Source organism: Vollenhovia emeryi, unplaced genomic scaffold, assembly GCF_000949405.1.
Source record: "Vollenhovia emeryi isolate VEMERY1.0 unplaced genomic scaffold, V.emery_V1.0 DF939153.1, whole genome shotgun sequence".
NCBI lineage: Eukaryota > Metazoa > Arthropoda > Insecta > Hymenoptera > Formicidae > Vollenhovia > Vollenhovia emeryi.
In genome coordinates, this window is record NW_011967213.1 from 1,476,203 (window position 1) to 1,497,780 (window position 21,578).

Below are 21,578 nucleotides of genomic sequence, written 5' to 3' on the forward strand. Positions count from 1 at the left end.
AAACTGCATTAGCATTAAGGTACTTCAAAGTCGAGAACGTTAAAGAGTTTTTCCTCCTCTTTCCTTGTTTTTTCTTCCTACCTTGTATTTCTATTATACGGTAAAAGTTTAATAAGTAAATGCATCTGTCGACCTTACACGACCTTTCTGACATAGTGGCATTCTCTTATGCAATAAAAAACCCAACAATTATTCAAGATAAAGTCACCTCGCTCCTTTGAAACTGTACACTGCATAATATTAATGCACATAATTTTAATGAGCATTAAATCGAAAAATCCTTTTCTTGAGAAAATGAAGAGTACTATGTATATATGTTCGTTTATACTTTATTATGCATTGTATTTGTATTGTATATTGCGTGTCGAGTTATGATACATCAAAGAAAGTTTAACATTATTAAAATTTAACATTATTGGTTTTTCTAATAAGTGAAAAATTATTTAAAAAGAATTAATATACGCTTGAGTAATATTTTGTAGCTCGAAGAGTTGCGAAAATTAATATGCGATCCGCAAACTGAGGTACAAAGATTGATGCTGGAGGCTGTAATCATAATTGAAATTCACGCTAAGGATGTTTTACATAAATTGATCCAAGAGAGAGTAACCAATTTCAATGATTTTGAATGGATTTCTCAATTACGATATTATTGGGTCGATAACAAGGATTTGAAAATTCGCGCAGTAAACGCTGAATTTTCATATGAGTAAGTTTACTATACATACATATATTCGATAAATTGTGCCAAAATTTTCAAAAGACAAGATACAAGCTATTTATAAACTTTGTAATTGAATTTGACAAACAAAAATTAAATGTAATTAAAGCATTCAATGGAAGAATTCATTCATGGAATGAAAGTTTTAAAGAGAAATAATGTCAGCTTATTTAATTTATTAACTTTCTTACTCTGAATTTTAAAAGTTCTATAATAGTACGCAGTACACTAAATTATTGTACTGAAGTACGTAGTTAACAAAATAACAAAGTTTTTAAGCATATTAAAACTTACGCGCGTGTCCAAAACTGTTAACTTCTATATCAAGCAGAGAGAGAACCTGCACTGCTCATTGATCCTAAAGCTGATGACATTCTAATTGCATTTCTAAATCAATTTTAGTATCACTTTGAGCTTATTTCGATTATAAAAGGAATATTACAGCAAACCCTCGTAAAAGCTTCCTAGAATAATTTCTACTATCTTGATACTAGATAACAAATTCCCCTTGAAGCTATTACCTATATTAAATATTAGTTGTACAAAATACGTATTCTTAAGCATTTTCGAGTTTTAAATTGTTTTGCTTTGCAAATTTTACTATATAAAAACGTTACATAAGGATATTGTTCAAGTTAAAATTTTCCTCCACAAGAATATAGTGAATGAATTCAATCGTACAGTTTCATTTTAAATATTTATGTCACTTGAAAGTCATGCAAGAACTTAAACTTACAACTGCTAGTGTTATTGATCTGATAAATTAATACATCTTACATGTTTGAATTTTCTTGTTAAGTTGCAAATTTAATCTTCTTTTAAAATATTTTTTACCTTTTATAATAGTAAGAAGTTTCATTAATATTTATCAATTATATTCTTTAAATATTATATTTAATTAAAAGTTGCAAAAATGTAATTAACGTATTTTAGCAGCTACTTATAACTCTTTTAGAAGTCTCCCTTTATACCTTTGTTGCAGCTAACTCTTGTAAGGATGTACTAATTAATTTATAATTTGCTTTCTAATCAACCAATATCTTCACTCACGGTTACTTGTTGATTTTAAGTCATAATTTTGACTCCAATAAAAGTATATCTCTAATAAATTTTATATTATTGAAGTTATTATATTATTGCGTTCGCGCTGATACAATCCTTTGGATTGTGCCAAATCAAACTGCAATTATAAAGAAATTGCAAAGCAGTCCTATAACAACGCGTCAATGTTGTTAAACGATTGCTAAGAAGATTTGTAGCCAAACTGTCAAACTGTTCAGACGTATTGTCTTTCCTCTCCGCTGTATTTGTCTGATAATGAATCAGTTTTCTTTAACGAAAACCGAGTTTAGTCATTTCGAAGTGGGCAAGCGCCGTTACGAGTGTGCAAACAGAACACAATACACAATCATTTTCTTTTGTAGATATGAATACTTGGGTAATAATGGAAGATTGGTAATTACACCATTGACTGATCGCTGCTACCTAACTCTTCTTGGTGCGTTGCATCTGAAATTCGGCGGTGCACCGTCTGGTCCGGCAGGCACTGGCAAAACGGAAACCACGAAGGATCTCGCGAAAGCATTCGCGATTCAGTGCGTAGTTTTCAATTGTTCCGATCAATTGAATTTTCGATGTATGGGCAAGTTTTTCAAGGGACTCGCCTGGTAAGCTATGAGCACTTCAAATCAATTAACTATTATAATTAATGCAAATTACGTTGAAACCTTAAATTAATTAATTTCGTAGTCTTTTTAATAATTAAATCCAACATTTTGCAATATTGCATAGCACCGGTGCGTGGGCGTGTTTCGACGAATTCAATCGAATCAATATCGAAGTTTTGTCAGTTGTCGCACAGCAAATTATGACCATTCAAAAAGCACAGCAGATACGAACGAGCAAGTAAGTAAACCGAAATGAAAACTTGATGTAGAATGACTTAGGAATAATATAAATTGCAAGTGGAAATTTTAACAAAGGCTTTAGAAAAACATTAAATAGTTTTGTAATTTTAGAAACATTTACTATTACAATAAATTTAAATGTTATGTAGTTACAGAACCGTTTGATATGGAAGTAAAACCTGTAATTTATTAACTGTAAAATTTTTCTTGTAAAAAGAGTACTGCAATTCATATTTTGTAACAATATTTATTTACATGTTATTCTTATTAATATACAGATAATCGAGTTATGACATCACATAATATTCTTATTAAATAATAAAAATATAAAAAATATAATTTAAAATAGCAATTATTAATTTTAAAAACTAAAATAGTGTTACATTTATTCCAGTGCTATAATTTCTCTAATTGATTTTACATATAAAATTTACATGAACTTGCAGATTTCTTTTCGAAGGAGTCGAACTTACATTAAAGCAGTCTTGCGCTGTATTCATTACGATGATTCCTGGTTATGCTGGTCGAACGGAATTACCTGACAACTTAAAAGCACTTTTTCGGCCGGTGGCTATGATGGTGCCAGATTACGTTCTTATTGCTGAAATATCTTTATTCTCTTACGGCTTTGTGGATGCCAGAAACCTTGCCAGAAAAATCACTACAACTTTTAAGCTATGCTCAGAGCAACTAAGCATACAAGTATCTTACTTTCTTTCTCCTTTTCCTCTTCTATTTTTCTCTTTTCTTCTTCGAGGAAAAATAACAGACAAATATACTTTCCAATATACTATACATATACATATCTATTTCATAAAACTGTGATAAACACACATATAAAATATTTATTATAACATACACATTGTGATAATAAATTATTATATAAATTAATAACTTAACAGAAATTAAGGATATGGTTAGTTTATGCCACCAAAAATATCTCAACCATTTAATATCTTTAAGATATATTACAAACATGTATTAATTATGCTCTAGAATTAATTAACTTCGCAATTTTAATTTATTGTATCTAAAATATAATATGGCAGGACCATTATGACTTTGGTATGCGTGCAACAAAGACTGTTATTGCGGCTGCTGGCAAATTGAAAAGAGAGCAAAAAGATCTTGAAGAGGACCAAATTTGCCTGCGTGCTTTGAAAAACGTAAATGTTCCCAAGTTTTTCAAAGACGACTTGAAATTGTTTAACGGTAAGTGCATGTCTATTTCTAGAACTTTAAATAATGCAGAAATAATTTTTTTAAATAAAAAGATGTATTTTTAAATTATATATAATTCGCTTTCTTTTAAACATGCATACATTTACATATATGCACGTACACATATATGTATATATTTTATTAATTTTACCTTAAAAGTAATTTACTGAATAAAGGAATTTCTTTTTCATAATCTTTGTACTCCTCTGTAGACATCTAATGCACTAACAAGTTTATTATTTTTATTTCTAGGCATTCTATTGGATCTCTTCCCAGGACTTGTTGAAAAACCAGTGAATTATGGGATCTTAGAAGCAGGCATCCGTAGATCTATTAAACAAATGAATTTAGAAGACGTTGATGGTGAGTTTAATTTTCTACTTATAATCTGCAATTAACATACGTTTGCATATTTGAATATATTATATTATTCGAGTTTGGCATAAAAGCACACCTTTTATACATATACTTGTCATACTTATGTTATATTTTATAATATAAATAATTTAGTTCTATGCATCATACGCATTAAATGAATGAAATTTTTATCAAATTTTGATAAAATTATCTATAGATTATGTTTACTCTTTATAACTGAAGAAATTGTTTATCGAAAATTTTTAATATTGTATTAAGTTTCTTTTCTTACTATTAAACTACAACTTAAAAATACGCATATAGAAGAAAAAGAAAGAGTAATCAATTTTTATTACAAAGTAGTAATAAATTTTTACTGATTCTTTGTGACAATTATACACTTCATATCCTCTTGCCGCACAAGAAAGTTCTTGTTCGCGTTAATACCTATACTTTGCAAAATTATGGAAATCATGAAAATAAACGCAATGTGCAAAACGTGTCTTCGCACTAAAGCATCCAATTTGAAAGCGCACGCTAAATGTGATGACGCGGACTGGATCGATACCGGTATTCACAGCTTTAGCAACTCATCCGACCATGCCTCGTAGAATCTATTGAAGTTGTACCTCTAATTACAGACTTCGTGAGAAAGGTAGTACAACTGTACGAAACTATATTGATGCGTAACGGATTAATGCTTGTGGGGCCAACCTGTTCGGGAAAGACTATGGTGAGTGATGAGCAATTTACGAGATAGACATTTCTCTGCTATCTTATTGTTAGTAGATCTCAAGCTGAAAAGCTTTCTTCCAATTTCTTGACTAAACTTAATATTCTGATCCTCGAACAAAACCTTGTTCACACGTTTCAGGCATAATCTACTTCAAGCTGAAATCAAACTATCAGATCAGATTAAATAACTTTAGTACTTAAAAAAAACTCTCTAGAGAACTATGAATAGCTGGATTGTTTAAGGAAGGAAGATTTTTTTCCATTTAAAATAGTTTGAGTATATAATTTACTTTAATAACTTAATAACATCAGTATTCAGAAAATCCGGCATCACTATAGGTTAACATTATTTAAACAAACTTAACAAGTTTTATTAAACAAAGACAAATATAATCATGCCTCTAACTCAAATATAGTATAGAAGATACAATAGAAAAACTGCAATATTTCATATGTAGGTCAAATAAAAAAGCGATAAAATGGAGTTTGTTTTTATTTATATTTTTATTTTCATGTATTGCTAGAATTGCTAGCATGCTATCTTATTTATTGTAAATTATTGCCTCATTAGTATCGTTTATCACATTTAATTTCATGCTTTTATAATTGTACCGAAGGAGGCTTATCAAAGCCAAAAGTTTACTTGATTATTTGACTCTAATTATGGGAGATTAAAATTGAACTTATAATTTTATATTGCTTGTCTAGTTGGTCCAATTTCCTTTTCAATTTACTAGAACAATATATGCGCTACGCGCGTGTCATTTAACATTATCCTTATTTTTACATTTTAGAGTAGATTGTTCCATTCTCTTGATAAATTAGTTAATAGTTAAATTATTTTTTATTTTATTAGCTTTTATCTTTATCCATTCTTACTAAATTGGTAGATATTATTTCAATGCATTCTGATTATTTTTTCAAACTGTCTCTTATTTTTTTTATTGAATTTTACTTTTACTCACAATTAGTATCATTTTCCTTCACTCCATAAGATGTTTAATTTTAACTTCTCTTTTTTTTTAACTTTATGTTTATTCTCTAACCTTCTTTAAGTATATGTTTTTTCCAACCTGTCAAAATTCGAGGTGAAGCATAACGTTGAATCTAAAAGAGAAGTGAAGCACATTGCGCTTTGAGAAAACCAATTAGTATCGCGGAAAAGAGGCCTCAACTGTTCGATATTAATGACATTCACGCCAGTAACATTTCTTTCTTTTTTTAGAAAAGAAAAGAGGGATTTTAATATTACAAGTCTTAAAATTTTAATTGAATCTACGTGGTTGTTAGTGCTATTTAATGCCTTATGAGCATAAAGAATTTGATTATATTATGCAATTTATGATGTAAACTCTCGGAGAATGTTATTAGTGGTAAGCAACGCAATGTACGCCATGCCGCAATACCTCTTGTAGGCAGATTAATATGTTTGCCAGTATCACATATTCCTTGCATATATGCATTTTCTCAGAATATACAATCTGAGAAAAGCTCTATGTACGTTCTTTACTGTGACAACAAAAATGCTACACAGATAAGCTCTTTTAAAAAGAATAGAACAAAATAATCTATACATGTGCAGCTTATCTTAAAACAAATGCAGCAAGATTAATTTTGAATATCTGGAATAGGATATATGAATAACAATTATTATTATTTTTAAGTTTCTTTTCGAAAAACAACATTAATTTATTTACATAACATTTAAATAAACAACATATCATTGAGAGAATAATATACATAAATAATATATATTATATAAAATATTTATAATGTATATACATAAATGCTATATAGTTGATGCAAAACTTATCACTTAAATTTGCTGTACTCATTACGATTAATACATAGAAAAACCATGTATAAATAAGTTTAAATCCACAAAAGCTAATTTAACAAGATTTCAATAGATAAAACAATTTGCCATACAGAAATTATTATTATTATTTACAGCGCTTCAACTTTTTAATAAGTATCAGAAAAAAACAATATGATTAAACGGATATAATTATATGTATTGACATAATCGCATGTAATAACAAAATACGCAGCTTTAATGAGATTCCACTAAGCAACTTTAGCGGTATTTTTTAAAGTTACATATACACGCAACACACATACAGATACATACATATATACATGTATGTTTAATACGTAGTTTTTCCTCAAAACATATACAGTTTGTTATATACAGGAATGCAGAACATGTTAACCATATGTATCATGTATACATATATTGTATACGTTGTACTTTGTATGGATTTTTCATTATATTATCTTAAATTCTACTCTTATTTTTAAAACGCATACGCTCTATAACAAATATGGAGCAGGAGCACGGCCAATATATTTTTATAAAAAAGATATAGAGATTTATAGAATATTTGTTTATATTTACATATCCCCATTATAAATTATTCGATATATAATCATTGAATAATATACAGAATATTAATATACATTACGTTGTGGGGCGCGTATGTATGTCTTTGCGATATTTAGTGACTTTTAAAGTCATTTTCTTGACAACGACGATGTCACAATATGGAATCGATTTACCCACTTTGACTTTGGAATCTCTTTCAATAGAACTCTGCAGTATTCTAATAAAAAGTTATGTAACATATATTAGTAACTCATAATTATCAAATTAGAAATTATTTTCAAATATCACAAGAGATAAGAAAATTGATTAGCAGCTTCATGATATGTATAATGTATAAATCATATTGTATGATTTATATATAAAAAGATACGTTTAATATAAACATTTAATACAAAAAGATTTGTAACGAAATTTAACAATCAAATTAATTTATATATATCACTTTATGACTACGTATTTATGAGTTTAGTTTATTTATGATTTTACAAATAATGTGAAAGACGTCTGTATATTATCTTACCATTCTGTTACACTTTCCAAGGAACGACACGTGTACGGATTTTTATGTGCGCAAAAAGAACGCATAAAGTATATGCCAGACACGTGTATTGACGCTACCATTGAAAGGTACTATAACTGCAAAAGTTTCTATGATAAGGCTTTCTCTCAAAGACGACTGAATAGCAGTAAAAAATTATTTAAAAAAGTAAAATTTTATGTAAAATTTTATTTAAGTAATATTTTAATAAATAATATTTTAAGTAATATTTTATTCAATGCATTAATTTAAATGAGCAATTATAATACCTCTTATCAGTATCTACCTATTCAAGAATCATTAAATTTGTATCTTTGTTCGATGTGCTCTTTCAGTTGTTTGTCTATGTATATAATATTGTAATACTTTTCGTTTCTCAGTTTCTCTTCACACACATGGTAAAAAGTAACAGAACTGCTTTATATAAACGATTATTATATTTGTAGGAAATTTATAAAAATACTTAAAAGAGATTGTTATTAACATTGGCATAACAAGTACATGATTATTTAACATAAATAAGTAAATGTTGTTATACATATGTAAGGCAAATAATCTGATATTTGACGTGTAATGAGTATATTTTACGTGAGAAGCTGTAAGATTTCGGGCTTAATGGTATTCTGTTCATTAGTATACTGCATGAGGCGCAAATCAGTACAAGAAAATTTACGGAAAACTAGTTTATCTGGAATTTTGGGTGGAATTGCATGGTCCCGAAAGAATATTCTCTTCTATGTGTTACGGATGAAATACCGGTAAATTTTTTTCCGGTGATTTTCCCAGACGAGCTTCCGATCAATCGATCTCTGTCCTAATTGCGCAAAAAAATAAAATCTACGTGAAAGAGACATGGCAACTCGATTTCTTTTACGTTTGAGTTACAATAACTCATGTCCAACTTATGTTGGTTTTTCTCTTAACAAAAATATCAGTGTTCCTGGCGTTTTTGATATTCTTGTTTCGTGTGTTAATGTGTTAAATTTGTCCGCTGTACAGATTTTTTTTCATAAAACGTTTTAAAAAATACTAAAATCCTTCCCAGCTTGTTAGAGTAACTAACAGAGTAGAACTTTTAGAAAGCGTCGACTTTCAAACTTCTACTTTATAATTTGTCTAAAATAAATTTGAGCTTTCTGTTAATGTCTGCATTAAAGAAATTTAAATGTTATTTCACCGTCACTGAAATCTTAGTTTGTCATGTTTAAAATGACTGTATAGAAAATTTCCAAAATGTGGGATTATTTTCTGTTTTCTCGTTTACTTCGATTGTTTAGAAACCTCAAGTAGGCAAATGTATCGTAGTAAAAGATAACAAAATCAATTTAATTTAATGCTTGAAAATTCTTATATTTATTTTTCATTGCCTGTATTGTAAAAATAAATTATCTTACAATACTTTTTATTTCTTAAAAAGATAAGAAATTTAAATGATAAATTCTGCGATTATCTCTAATTAGGTCCCATAATTTGAGACTAATTGTCATATCCGTTGATTACCAATGATAATTCTCTTACATTAATAATTCATATCCATGTAGAACTGATTCCATGAATATATGAATATTTCATGCATTCTCTCCCTCTCTCTCTCTCTCTCTCCCCCCCTCCCTCTCTCTCCCTATTTTCTTTCAAGTAAAAAGCACATGACGTAAAAACAGAACATTGGTCATTAATGCGATAATCAGGGACTGCAAATACAGTTACAACAAAAATCCAAGAATGAGAATCAAATTTATCTGTTCATTGCATATCGCTGTGTATTATTAAATTCTAAAAAAGATTTTTAAAACTTTAATAAAATTGAAAACTTGATATTATTCATAAATATATGAAATCAATCTCTTGCTATCGTTTTTTACATCTCTGAACTTTTACAAGACTAAATGAAATTTCGACAAACGTAACCACCGAATCTGTTATTTATAATACATACAACAGCTTTGAATCTACATTATTATACAACTGCAGAATTCATGAATTCTCCAGTATTATATCGTTCTGGAGTTTACAGCGCAACATTTTCTTATTTTCTGACAAATCTTTATCCGCTGTCTGAGCGTCGACATCGAACTTAAAGTCACAGATGCGTAACGCGTCTGATGGTGCGCCCTTTCAAGGCGATTCAGCCAAAGGCAATCATCTTGGATTTATCCTTGGATTTACACCCACAAAAGCCTCGACGATTTGGGCTAAAACCTCGGTTGAAACCAGACACGGATAGGGGAGAACCGTCGGCCAAGGAGCGTCGATGTTTCACGGGCTTACCGATTCCCTAATGGCCATCATTAATCAACGATTTAATTTGATCTGACAATGAATCGGATCTTTAGCAACAATGGAATGCAAGCTACACATATGTACCTTTGTGGACTGCAGTGATATCGAGTCATACTTTTTAGGATCCTGCGCAGTATCTGCTCCAAACATCGACGGAACGTGATGCCGCACATTGCGTACAGGAGGAAATTGATGCTGAAGTTTGTATAATAGAGCAACATGAAGAACTGCTGAAGACACCAGAGTGTCTCCGGTGTATTCTTCTTTGCCAGAGCGAAGAAGAACACACATAGACGAATTACGTAGCTGAAACAGAGCGAGAACTCGATTCGTAATGCAATTTCCGTGCAAATTCGATTTCACCAAGAAGTATTAATCATTTCATTTCCACTGTAAACTGCAATTTACATCTACTTCACAATTTATCTCTTTCGAAAAAAATCATAGTCTTTTACTTATTGAATGAATAGGCTTTTACTTATGAATACATTTTATATTATGTCTATTGAAAGGAAAATTCACTCCTTCGTTTACCGTAATTTGAGAAAACAAATTTTAATTTACACATAGAACATTATCTTTAAAACTTTATCATCATTTTCATATAATAAATATTATTACAGTAAATTTCACATAATAAATATTAAATAATAAATAATACTATAAAATTATGCTATAAATTATATAAATTTGTTTATAATTAATATACGTATGATATAATAAACAAGCCAATATAAATAAATTAAACTGAAAGCTCAAATGCATTTCATCAAACATATAAACTATATTATTCAAGCTTAATTTGTTCAAATATTGCAACAATTTATACATATGTGATATTTTCATAATATTTTGAAAATACCTTCAACGATTAAATCTCCTGCAACATGTATTAAAGAAACAATGTGTAGATATATATAATCTAATCCGATTACATAAATGCAATTATTAATTTTGTATGTATTAAAAAACATCTAATATGATAAATGTCACAAGCACGTGAAATTTATAGATTAAAATCCGAAATGCGCACCGTGAAAGAAAAGTAGAAGAAAGCGTAAAGAATGATGTAGCCAAGATACTAGAAAAATAGAAAAAAAGCGTAAGAAATGATGCAATCAAGATACTCACCTCGGTAGATTAAGCAATATGAAGACTGTGCTAATAAGCACGAGCATCTTTGTAATGCTCTCTTGATTGAATCTGGTTGATCCGAGATTCCGACAAGATGACCTAACGTCTACGAAGTGAAAACAGATTCTGTTTGTTTTTGCATCTACAGAGGCATAAAAATAAGAAGCATATTTTATAGCTTGATAGAAACGTGTCTTTTTAATTTTGCTAAATACAAAAAATTCAACTTCACTTAAAAGCGTTATGAGATATGTATCTTTTTTTCATCATTCGCAGCATTTGAAACTTTTATTAGGTCAGTTTATGATTTTAATAATATCAGACCGCAGCGTGGTTATAAATATCGTGCAAAAGTGATGTTTACGCCAGGGGAAAATCGCTTTGCGAAAAAATCGTTTTGAACTTCGCAAAGGAAATTGACAACGGTTAGAACGTCTTATAGAGAGAGCGCGCGATTCTTATCTTATAAGGTATACCATGTGAGAGATTTCTAAGAGGCTTGAATCTCACGTCGCAATAGTGAATAGAATAACTTACGTATACACGGGGCTTCTATTTCGGTCATCTGACAGACGTTCCGCGGTGTCGACGGCGGAGCGGACGCAGGTTGATGCCGGGAATGGTTCTTGGACGAGTGAAACGATGATTGTTGGGAGGGTGGTCTTCGCGTTCCATTCGTGCCCACGAGCGAAACCAGGTTCATATTTCCGCCGCCGCCGTTATTGCTGCTATTGGCACTCTGAAAAGTTTTGTAAAGTACTGTCTTCCGATATCTATAAAGTCAGTCTTTACTTTCTATCCGCTACGCGGCTGATTTGTTCACGCGTGAACGTTGATCACGTTCGAGGAACCTTTAAGTACCTTAAGTAAGGATATTAAGTACCTTGCAATGAGGCAGATTTATCGCGCAGTTTTCAGAAACAGCGATAAGCATAATAAACTCTAATCGTAAGCGCGAGTAAATAGCACATCTATAAAATACTCAATTTTATATATTGCATGTTTAATACAATAAATAATCTTGTATATGTATTTGATATATAAATCTTATACTTCGTACATTGTGCAAATTTGTTATAGCATAAAAATATAATTTACTCGAAAAATATAAATGTTATAAAAATTTGCATTATAAACTTCTTAATTTATAGAGGCTTATAAAGAGTTATGAGATGTTAGTAAAGAATTCTAATAACGTTTATTAAAATGCATGCACACATATATTCATAATATAACCATAACTTATGTCACAGATATATAAATATGAATAACACTGCCTTGTCAACACATCATGTTCTTCAGATATGCCAGTCATGAGTTATATAATACTCGTACATTATGATAAATATTTGCCTAGCCTTTGTTAATATATTTTACTGATGAGCAATGTTAATATTATATTATTAAAATCCTGTTTAAATATTAATAATATAATACTACTTGTCTTACCTGTTCCCGAAAATAATAAAATACTTTTAATAAAACGGTAAACGTTAAAAAAATGAAAGTGTTAAATTAATAGCAATCTTTTCATTGAAAGAATATACTAGCAATACTGTAAAAGACTGCAGAATTATACAAAATTAGAATGAAGATAACTTCTTACAGCTTTTTTTAAATATAAATAGCGTTAAAAAAGTTTTAAAATTATATCAGCGTTTTAATACTACAGCATCTAATTTCTGATTGTAATTTATTTTGTCCAAAAATGTTATAAAAATTTAGAATTATATACTAATCCGAAACTAATTAAATTAAGTTTCTTGCACTACATCACATACACACACGTTCACATTTTGTTTTACATTAAAATTCGAACAAACAATTTAGAGTGCAATTTTATACATATAAACAGATAGAACGCTGTGAATTATACACAGACACAAGCCTCACGAGTTGTGAGATAGTAACTGAAATAAACATGAACGAGCAATACACAAAGTGCAGCGTTATACATTCACCGCATGGCGACTGAACTATATGCATGTAGAATTTTTGCATAAAAAGCACCTAGTATGCTTTTTAAAACGTGCTTCGAAACATACATTCTTGTAAGTCACATAGTAAAGAAAAGAGACTTTTTAAATTTTTTTCACGTTTATCCAATTAATTTGTAATACACCGCTGATTTTTATTTCAACTTAATATAAAACTTCATAAAAACACATGGCTTATAGTATACTAAAAAGTCATTTAACTTATAAAATGTTAAATCTTAATGAAAAATTTATTTAAACAAATGTAATATGGTATAACTCTCTATGTATTCCGCAATTAATTCGTGAATAGCTTAAGTAATTTTGATTTTCAAAATGACAAATGCATGATTAATATAGACAACTTTATTTGTATTTTTAACTCCCTTTGTATGCTTTCAGTAAATTAACAATAATGGTAAATAAAATTATTAACAAGAAAAAATATATATTTGGCACAATTGCCACATAAGAAGAATGGGTCAATCATTCAGTTAATACAAGTGAACGGATCCGACAATTTATTGATATCCCGCATTCATACAAAGTGTTAACCGGAGTATTTAGGAGAAACCTTGGGGTGCCAATCATAATAGCATATCGTATAAGTGCCTATCCACTTCTCAAATCACCATTTTCATTATTATCACATTCAGTTGATAGGATGTCGTGTCCTTAATTGTGAACTTCTATTCACCTTGATACATTTTCTTGTCAGAAAGACAATTGTGTAATTCTTGAAAGCTTCAGTAATATGGAAATTATATTAATTTATTGCTTGAAATAGCAATTTCTTATAAACAAATATAAAAGTTTAAAATTTTATTATAATTGCGCAGATGTATTAAACGATTATGTCCCAAAGTCACGATTAAATAAAATAATCTCTAATTATGAATTCACATTTTAATGTACATTTTAATACATATAAATTCACATTTTAAAAATTACACGTCAGGGCTACATCTTGCCTTAGACCCGCATTGGCATGTTCTCGTATGTTTAATCTCTAATTATTTTTCACAATAATAATATTAATTCACTTTTCTAATAATAATTTACATCTCTAATTACTTTCATAATAGATAATATTAATATTGTGTTAGATAAATAGATAATATTAATTCACTTACAGTACTCGACTCTTCGTGATAAGAAAATTCGATTTAAAAAATTAAAATTTTTTATTAATAGTGAAAAAGTTATACAAACACCACCTAGGGGTACTGAAACGTCAAATCAAATTGCTCGACCTTGAGCAGCAGCTGAGCAATGATTGAGACTGATCGTGGTCGGAATCGTAAGAGCGTGCCATTACACTTTTCTCTCACTACTATGGATTTATGAATACGCGTTTATAGAAATGGCAACGCTTTGAATTCAAACTGGGGTCAAAATAATTGCAGTTCCAAGACTAATTGCGTTTACAAAGTAAATGCTTACAGATTTAGCGTTGTTTCATTGTAATTAAATCTCCAATTTATTAATGACTAAACTTGTATTCACAATGCTGAGATATTACAAGCACAATATTGTTTAATTGAAATGGACAATAACGTTACTAAAATAAGAAGCCAATTAATCCAATTTATTTCAAAAAGCTTCTCATACGGATAGAAACATGTTTACGAAGAAACGTGCGTCGTCACGACGTCATATCAATGAGATAATGGAAGTGACCATGAAATTCATTTCTGTTAACGTATAGTGTTATATAATTTCATCGTGGCATATATGCAACAGCCAGTCATAAAATCTCACGCGTGTTGCATACATCTGATAGACAGATCAACTATCAATCAGTTAACTATTTCCAATTAAATACAAGTTCTGATGACGATTATCGAAGCTGTAATGTGATTTTGTTATTTCTTCTTCTTGCATCATTAACATTATTTTAATGATTAAATGTGAAAATTGTTTCAATAATCCAAACCAAAAACTGCCGGCTACTAGAACATAATCAGGAAAATTGTCTTATTGTCTAACTAATCTGGAGATTCTTGTCGCGATGGAGCCGTTCACTATACTTCTGACCATTCTGACAGCGAGTATTTGCTTATATTATTTTGTTTTAAGCAAGTCATCTTATTTCGGGCGACTGAAGATCCCACATGTGCGACCACTTCCATTGTTGGGCAACATGGCACCTTTTGTTTTTCGACGTACAAGCCATGCCGAGAATATACAAAGAACATACAATCTCTTTCCGAATGCAAAATACTTCGGTCTCTATGAATTTGTAACGCCAATCTATGATCCAGATCTGATTTCCATGATAGCCATCAAACAGTTTGACAGCTTCTGCGATCATACTCAGTTCATAGACGAAACTATTGATCCAATAGCTAGTAAAAATCTGTTTGTCTTGCAAGGGGATCGCTGGCGCGAAATGCGTAAGCTTCTTAGCCCTATTTTCACATCTTCACATCTTCACAGCAAGATGAAAATGATGTTCGGACTTATGTGTCATTGCGCTGAGAACTTCGTCGATTTTGTGACAACGCAATTTGGAGAAATCGGCAAGGCTTATAATATGAAAGATTTACTAAGCAGATACGCCAACGACACAGTAGCCACTTGTGCCTTCGGCATCAGCGTGGATTCGTTTAAACATCCGAACAACGAATTCTTCTTGCTTGGTCAGAAAGCAATAAAATTTGATACCTTGATCGTCATCAAGTTTTTCATACTTAAAAACTTCCCGTTGCTTGCAAAACTCTTCAATATCAAATTTTTTGATCCAGAGATAACGAAATTTTTCAAAAATATCATTTTCAACTCTGTGAAGGTCAGGGATGAGCAGAGAATTGTTCGTCCGGACATGATTCAGTTAATGATGGAGACGAGGAACAAAGATAGTGGACCTGTTATTCGACATCAACGACATGACCGCCCAGGCTTTCGTTTCCTTCATCGCTGGATTCGATTCGATATCAACAGCCATGTGTTTTATGACACATGAAATCGGTATAAATCCCGATATTCAGAGCAAATTAAAAGAAGAAATTGATGATGTTCTCAGACAGACCAATGAGGCCATCAATCGTATGAAGTATTTAGACGCCGTGGTCAACGAAACTTTCAGATTATATGCAGTGGCATCTTTCGTTGACAGATGCTGTATTAAAGAGACCGAATTGCCACCAGCAACTTCAGATGGTGAACCGATTACATTGAAGCCAGGAGATACTATAATGTTCCCAACGTTTTCTCTGCATCGCGATCCAAAGTACTATCCGCAGCCAAACAAGTTTGATCCAGAAAGATTTCTCAATGGTAAAGTGGACAATTCGGTGTATATGCCATTTGGTATCGGACCCCGAATTTGCATAGGTAATAGATTTGCCCTAATGGAAGCAAAAGTTATGCTGTTCTATTTGCTTTGGCGTTGCGATCTCGAGTCTGATATTAAAACCGCAATTCCTGTGGTGTTGAGCAAGAAAACATTCGTTATGACGGCGGATAAAGGTTGAAATTGCGAACAAGAAAATCGAAGCCTCCTGTTACATAATATTTGTCCAATAAATTGAGAGGCAGTGATGAAGCGTATTTACAATTAATCAGGACAGAATTATATGCTTAAAGTTGCTCTTTAAAATTACACCAAAGTGCAATCTTTTCTTCAATAGTACAATATATATAAAAAAATTTGCATAAGTAAAGACACGTTTATCAATTATCCAACAATATGATCTACGCCAGTTATAATTATAAATACTAAAAACAGAAATGAGTATTATTTTCAGCTGTATTATTAATATAGAAATAATTGATCGATATTTGAATTAATCACGTTGTGGTTCATGCAAATAACCGTTTTCATGTCAAAGAACACAAGAATGGACAATTCAAATTTACCTTTGAATTAAATTTTATTCCGTAAATAAATATTCATTTGCAAGATGTATAAAATATTATTTTTTAATTTTGTGAAATGATACTGTGAGGATAGATGTTATATCTCGTAATATTATGTTAATTATAGTAAATTTATACCATTATAAATATAATATGAGGTATTTCCAAATAATTCTCATTCATTAGAAATACTTATCCAAGTATTCTATATGTTTGCTGGTATATTTCTATTGTTTCCTGTCAGAGAAAAGATTAGTTTTCTTTTTTGATCATTTTAATCCGCTATACATATAATTATTATCATAACTTTTTTCGTTTATTGCATTGTAAATTACTTTTAGCTTAAAAATTGAGCGTCATTTTATTGTAACTCTACAGTTGAATAATAATTAAACATATATTCACAATACTGAGAAATATAATAAGCAAAATATTGTTCTAGAATGAAAATAAATAATGACGTTGCGAAAATAAAAAGCCAATTGACCTCTATCTCACTTCATTTCAATAAAGCAAGTAGCAATATTGATAAGAATATGTTTACGTAGAAATGTACGCAGTTATCTCGTTATCTCGAGAAGATGCATGGTGAGTGTGACTTGCATATTTATATCTACGACCTTACAGTGTTATATAATCATCGTAGTATACGTGCAGCAGCCAGTTGTAAAGTATCACGCGTGTTGAGTACATGTCATTGCCAACCAGATCTATTAACTGGTTAAATATGTTCAATTAGACAGAAGTTTTAACGGCCACTATCAAAGCTGGTACAATAATGTAATTAGTACTCTTCTTCTTGCGTTATTACTTTAACGATCAAGTGTGGAAATCGTTTCATCAATCCAAGACAAAAACTGCCGACAACTAGAACTTAATCAGGGAAGAATCCAACTGATCTGAAGATTCTTGTCGCAATGGAGCCGTCCACTATGCTTCTGACCATTCTGACAGCGAGTATTTGCTTATATTATTTTATTCTAAGCAAGTTATCTTATTTCGAGCGACTAAAGATCCCATATGTGCGACCACTTCCATTGCTCGGCAACATGGCACCATTTGTTTTTCGACGTATGGCTCATGTCGAAAATGTACAAAGAATGTACAATCTCTTTCCGAACGCAAAATACTTTGGCATCTACGATTTTGTAACGCCACTCTTCGTAATCCGTGATCCGGATCTGATTTCCACGATTGCCATAAAACATTTCGACAATTTCTGCGATCATCGTAACTTCGTGAACGAAACTCTGGATCCGATAGCCAGTAAAAATCTGTTTGGCATGCGAGGGGATCACTGGCGCGAGATGCGGAAGCTTCTTAGCCCTAGTTTTACATCCAGCAAGATGAAGATGATGTTCGAACTTATGTGTCAGTGCGCTGAGAACTTCGTCAATTATGTGGTAACGCAATCTGGAGAAACCGGCAAGACATATAATATGAAAGATTTACTAAGCAGATACTCCAACGATACAGTGGCCACGTGTGCCTTCGGCATCAGTGTGGATTCTTTCAAGCATCAGAACAACGAGTTCTTCTTGCTTGGCCAGAAGGCAATGACTTTTGACACCGCACTTTCCTTCAAGTTCTTCATGCATAGAAACTTCCCGACACTTGCGAAACTCTTCAAACTCAGAATGTTTGGCCCAATAATAGAGAAGTTCTTCTGCGATATCGTTTCCACAACAGTGAAGATCAGGGATGAACAAGGAATTGTTCGTCCGGACATGATTCAGTTGATGATGGAGACTAGGAACAAAAATACCGGACCTGATTTCGACATTAACGAAATGACCGCTCAGGCATTTGTTTTCTTTCTCGCCGGATTTGATACTGTTTCAGCAGCCATGTGTTTTATGACAAACGAACTCGGTATCTATCCCGATATTCAGAGCAAATTAAGAGAGGAAATTAACAATGTTCTCAGACAGACCAATGGTAAACCTACCTATGAGGCCATCAATTCTATGAAATATTTAGACGCTGTGGTCAATGAAACTCTCAGAATATATCCGATAGCGTCTTTCCTTGACAGAGTATGTGTTAAAGAGACCAAATTGCCACCTGCGACTCCAGATTGCGAACCGATCACGCTGAAGCCTGGAGATAGCGTATGGTTTCCAACTTACTCTTTGCATCGCGATCCAAAGTACTATCCGCAGCCAGATAAGTTTGACCCAGAAAGATTTCTCAATGGTAAAGTGGACAATTCGGTGTATATGCCATTTGGTATTGGACCCCGAATTTGTATAGGTAATAGATTTGCTCTAATGGAAGCAAAAGTTATGCTGTTCTACCTGCTTTCGCGTTGTGATCTCGAGCCCGATGTTAAAACCAGGAATCCTATGGTATTGAGCAAGCAAAACTTCATACTGACTCCCGATACAGGCTTCTGGTTGAAGATACGTGCAAGAAAATCGAAGACTCCTGTTACACAAGTCTTATCAAACGGACAGAATTGAGGGACAGTAATAAAATTTATTTACAGTTTGTCAAGTATAGAATTATATACTTAAACAAGAGAGTGAAAGTTGGACCCGCAATAAAACTGAAGGCAGGATGTAGGTATAATTAATAATTATATATATAATTTTAAAAATAATAATAATAAAAATAAATTACAAGTACAGCTACATCCTGCCTTAGACCCGTATTAGCCGTTTTCTGTATGTTGTTTATATGTATACTTAAAATTACTTTTTTAAATTGTAGCAAGAATTGAATATCTTCCTCAATTATTCACATAAACATTATAAATTTTAAAGAAAGCAAGATAAAAATTCATCAACACGTAATATGTCCTTATAAAACACAAGAATTGTACTACTCATAAGTATATACATATAAGTATATATAATATCCTCAATTATGTACATAAACATTAGAAATTTTAGGAAGCTAGTTTTTAAATATGTATCCTTGCGCTTTTTTAAAGAAAGCAAGATAAAAATTTATCAACACGTAATGTGTTCTTGTAAAACACAACAATTGTAATACTTCTATAAGTATATAATATCTTTCACGTTGTCTTTGTTTATGTATAAATAAGTTCTCTAATAATCAAAAAGAATATCATGAACAGTTTATTATTCAACTTCTTACATGATGTTACAAATGAGTTTGAGATATGTACATATATAAAGTATTTGGAAAGAATGACACTCGATCTTTTTAATTAAATTTTATCATAATTAAATCTAATTTTTATCGCAAAAGTAATTGCATTATAAAAATCTTCTTAAAATTATAGATGCTTTAGGGTTTAAGGACTCGTAGTTTGGCTTTTAAGCTGTACTAACATATACGCACGAGCTTAGCTCTTTCTTGAGGATGAAACAGTTCTTATCTGAGAGTTGAGTCTATCATTTGTGTACAAATGTATGGAGAGTAAGTGAAACGCGAGAATATCAGCGAGCGGAACAATCTTGCAATTTAATGTAAAAATAAATTCTGTATCTGCAATATAATGTAATAATAAACAATTTAATATATTTAGACATTAAATTAATTAATTAACAAAGTACAAGCCAAAAAATATCTGAAAAGAATCTTCAATACTGTTTTTTTATTTTGACTCTGTTTTTATTTTATTATGTCTGAATAATCTTATAACATTTTTAACAAATCCTAATCCCATTTTCAACAGTATTCATCGATGATATAGGTGAAGTAAGATCCGTATACCTTTAGTCTTTTAAAACAAGTGACAAATGACAAATTTCATATCAACTTGCTAGAAGACTAAAACTAATCTAATAATAGTTATATGCACTTGAAGTAAAAGTATTCAATGTAGAGTAGAAAAGAAGTTTTATATTTTTGTTAAGTCTTGTATATTTTTAGATAACATATCAAAGTGATAAGCTATCACTTATTGATCGTGTAAACGTTTCTAAGCTGCTAAACAAAAATCTAAAAAGTTAATCGTATCAGTAATCATAATAAAGTACACTTCTTATAGCAGAATTAACAATCTTATATATTTTCGTGTTGCGTAACTGATATTAATTTGTCAATCAAATGTAAAAACCGTTTGTAATCTCCACTCTAGAGTTAAAATTGATTAGACTTAAAATTTTTACGGTGTTGAATAAAAGACATTCTTCATAAAAAGTTCTGTGATATAAATTACAAGCAGGGAAATCTATGAATGTTATTACGCGCGAAGAAAAATGAAATGAACATAAAGCGGGAAATGGACATAAACTATATATATCCATAATTTATAAAGCTCAACTTTTAAGTAGAAAATCGTATATAAAGTAATCCTTTTAAATTACTTTCCTTTATAATAACTTTTATTTAAATATGTGAGATGGAAAAGAGAAATAGAAAAGAAGGGAGAGGGAGAAAGAGGAGTGTTTATGTGTCAAAAATAAAAAACATAAAAGGCTAATTTACAAAAATAATTCATTAAATTTACATTTACTTTGTTCATTATAAGTATTTTCAGAAAGAGCAA

General features: G+C 30.8%; 3 protein-coding genes and 1 pseudogene across 4 annotated transcripts in view; 3 read left to right on the plus strand and 1 right to left on the minus strand.

Annotated features, from left to right (window-relative positions):
* LOC105565387 (dynein heavy chain 1, axonemal-like) overlaps positions 1 to 21,578 on the plus strand; it is an 80,300-nt gene that overhangs the window by 9,094 nt on the left and 49,628 nt on the right. The window contains 7 exon segments of the mRNA XM_012018533.1: positions 430 to 709; positions 2,146 to 2,388; positions 2,513 to 2,626; positions 3,075 to 3,330; positions 3,678 to 3,840; positions 4,102 to 4,212; positions 4,848 to 4,939. Of these exon segments, the coding sequence (XP_011873923.1) occupies positions 430 to 709; positions 2,146 to 2,388; positions 2,513 to 2,626; positions 3,075 to 3,330; positions 3,678 to 3,840; positions 4,102 to 4,212; positions 4,848 to 4,939 (1,259 nt within the window).
* Positions 6,861 to 21,578, minus strand: part of LOC105565368 (thyrotropin-releasing hormone receptor-like) — a 25,685-nt gene continuing 10,967 nt past the window's right edge. Inside the window, exons 2-5 of one of the 2 annotated variants that reach the window (XM_012018497.1) lie at positions 11,817 to 12,018; positions 11,277 to 11,421; positions 10,230 to 10,451; positions 6,861 to 10,140 (exon numbers count right to left, since the gene is read on the minus strand). In XM_012018497.1, the coding sequence (XP_011873887.1) occupies positions 10,122 to 10,140; positions 10,230 to 10,451; positions 11,277 to 11,421; positions 11,817 to 12,018 (588 nt within the window). In that variant the 3' untranslated portion in view covers positions 6,861 to 10,121. The remainder of the gene's footprint in view (positions 10,141 to 10,229; positions 10,452 to 11,276; positions 11,422 to 11,816; positions 12,019 to 21,578) is intronic. The other variant, XM_012018498.1, reaches the window with a different exon arrangement.
* LOC105565367 lies at positions 15,229 to 16,921 on the plus strand (annotated as a pseudogene).
* LOC105565366 (cytochrome P450 9e2-like) lies at positions 17,748 to 21,082 on the plus strand. Its single transcript, XM_012018496.1, has one exon. It carries the CDS (start codon positions 18,034 to 18,036, stop codon positions 19,576 to 19,578), a length of 1,545 nt encoding a protein of 514 aa, XP_011873886.1. The 5' UTR covers positions 17,748 to 18,033; the 3' UTR covers positions 19,579 to 21,082.

Bases quoted from the DNA above. Each gene is read 5' to 3' on its own strand.
- LOC105565366 (XM_012018496.1), top strand. From the start codon at position 18,034: ATGGAGCCGTCCACTATGCTTCTGACCATTCTGACAGCGAGTATTTGC.